At 42.3% G+C, this 1799-nt stretch overlaps 1 protein-coding gene across 1 annotated transcript; it reads left to right on the top strand.

Annotated features, from left to right (window-relative positions):
* The first annotated feature begins 216 nt into the window (after positions 1 to 216).
* Positions 217 to 794, top strand: KRTAP8-1 (keratin associated protein 8-1). The gene has a single exon (XM_004062682.4). It carries the CDS (start codon positions 271 to 273, stop codon positions 460 to 462), a length of 192 nt encoding a protein of 63 aa, XP_004062730.1. The 5' UTR covers positions 217 to 270; the 3' UTR covers positions 463 to 794.
* Positions 795 to 1799: the final 1005 nt, after the last annotated feature.

Here is a 1799-nt window from a genome sequence, read left to right as displayed (position 1 = left end):
AGGAAGGGAAATAATTTGTTTAAAGGCATCTTCTCCCTGTATTGCATCACATGAGAGCTTTCTTAAGCCACTGTAAAGACATCATAAGCAAGAGCAAAACAAGTTAATGAGCTTTTTAGAATGTAAATTGGTGTCAAGAATGAAAATGAGGGCTTTGTGTTTTTCACCACCCACCAGAGCTGGGATATATAAAGAAGGTTCTGAGACTAGGAATCCATCCCACTGAGGAAACGCACTCTGTTGCTACCTAAGCCCTCCGCTCCCGACACCATGCTCTGCGACAACTTCCCCGGGGCTGTCTTCCCAGGATGCTACTGGGGCAGCTATGGCTACCCGCTGGGATATAGCGTTGGCTGTGGCTATGGCAGCACCTACTCTCCAGTGGGCTATGGCTTCGGCTATGGCTACAACGGCTGTGGGGCTTTCGGCTACAGGAGATACTGGCCATTTGCTCTCTACTGATTGGCTGAAATCCCCGAGGCGTAGCATCTTCTCTCCCTTGAAGGCTGAGCCCCACATCTCCAGGTTCCCCCCGTATCCACTCCTTCAGCCCTCATTTGCTCATCAACCTCAGAGACACTGCCTTCCAACTTACCTCAAGTCCCAGGGGAGGAAAATGAAAAAGCAGACGCTTCCTCAAGCTGCCTCCCCTGGCTGATGTTCTCTGGGACATTTTCGGAAATTTGACCTCCCACTTGTCATGCGCTACTTTTGAATTTTTCATGACACTCATGACTTGTGATGAAGTCATGGATATGTCTATCAAAATCTCAATAAATTTGTCTCAGCTGGTATAATATTCTCATGGTAGAGCGAAGTTTCCTTTCTTGGTGTGTGCATATTTTCTGTTACATGAGGGGTGGGGGGGAAGTGAATTTATTTTTCTCATGTGGGCATTAGGAACAGCGAGAAAGCAAAGAATTACTGATCCTGTGTGATAAGCAGGTGAGAGGGTGGGTTGCAGGTAATGACTTAAAAGGTTGCCTGTTTGAACCTTCTTTAAATTTTATGATGCCCATCTCCAACCCAATGGAGCACCATTTATTGCTCGGGGTCCCCTTCTCATCTCACTACTTCTGCTCCTCCGCAAGAAAACCCAACACAGGAGGAACTTTTTCAGTCACTTCCATGTTAGTCCAAATGAAATCCACTGTGTTCCCTTTCCCAGGGACTAAGGATTATAGACTAAAGTGCCATGCCCCCTAATGAAGGATGCTGGAGCATTGAATAATAGAGAAGCCACAGACATCCTTTGGAAATCTGAGAGTTTTTAAGGTGAAGGGATAAATCCCCTATATCAAACCATCTAAGGTGTCTATTTTGTAGCTTAGAAGCACCTGGGTTATTCACAACCATGACAAGTTTCTTAATCTTTATAGAATCAACACCAGATAGTGAGTTTCACTTAAAAGATATGAGCTGTAATGAATATTTCTGAAGATGTATCAGCTTTTCTCTGTGTTCCTTTAGGGAAGGGAGCAATTTCCTTTTATAAGCCAGATAAAAAAAGTCTCAATCCTTCTATTGAAAACATCTTACATATAGTACAAATATTCTTGGTAGTAACAAAATTTGGCTTAACCCTGCTTTTTTATTGAATATGTGCAAGTGATTATATTGCATATGGTTCACTTTGTAGTTAAAAACATAAAGACTATTTGGCGAGGTCATTTCAGAAGAGAGTATTTTCTCCACCATACTTTATCTAATGTATATCTTTTTAAAAAAATCGGGAAATAATTGATTGTTTTCCTTTTTAGCGATAGTAGACAAGGTTACAGCCAACAAAATCTCCAGTT

The sequence above is a fragment of the Gorilla gorilla genome, chromosome 22 (assembly GCF_029281585.2).
Source record: "Gorilla gorilla gorilla isolate KB3781 chromosome 22, NHGRI_mGorGor1-v2.1_pri, whole genome shotgun sequence".
NCBI classification, from domain to species: Eukaryota; Metazoa; Chordata; class Mammalia; order Primates; family Hominidae; genus Gorilla; species Gorilla gorilla.
Note: the sequence above shows the minus strand (reverse complement) of the source record. Positions and strands in the feature narration are given on the sequence as shown.

Bases quoted from the DNA above. Each gene is read 5' to 3' on its own strand.
- KRTAP8-1 (XM_004062682.4), top strand. From the start codon at position 271: ATGCTCTGCGACAACTTCCCCGGGGCTGTCTTCCCAGGATGCTACTGG.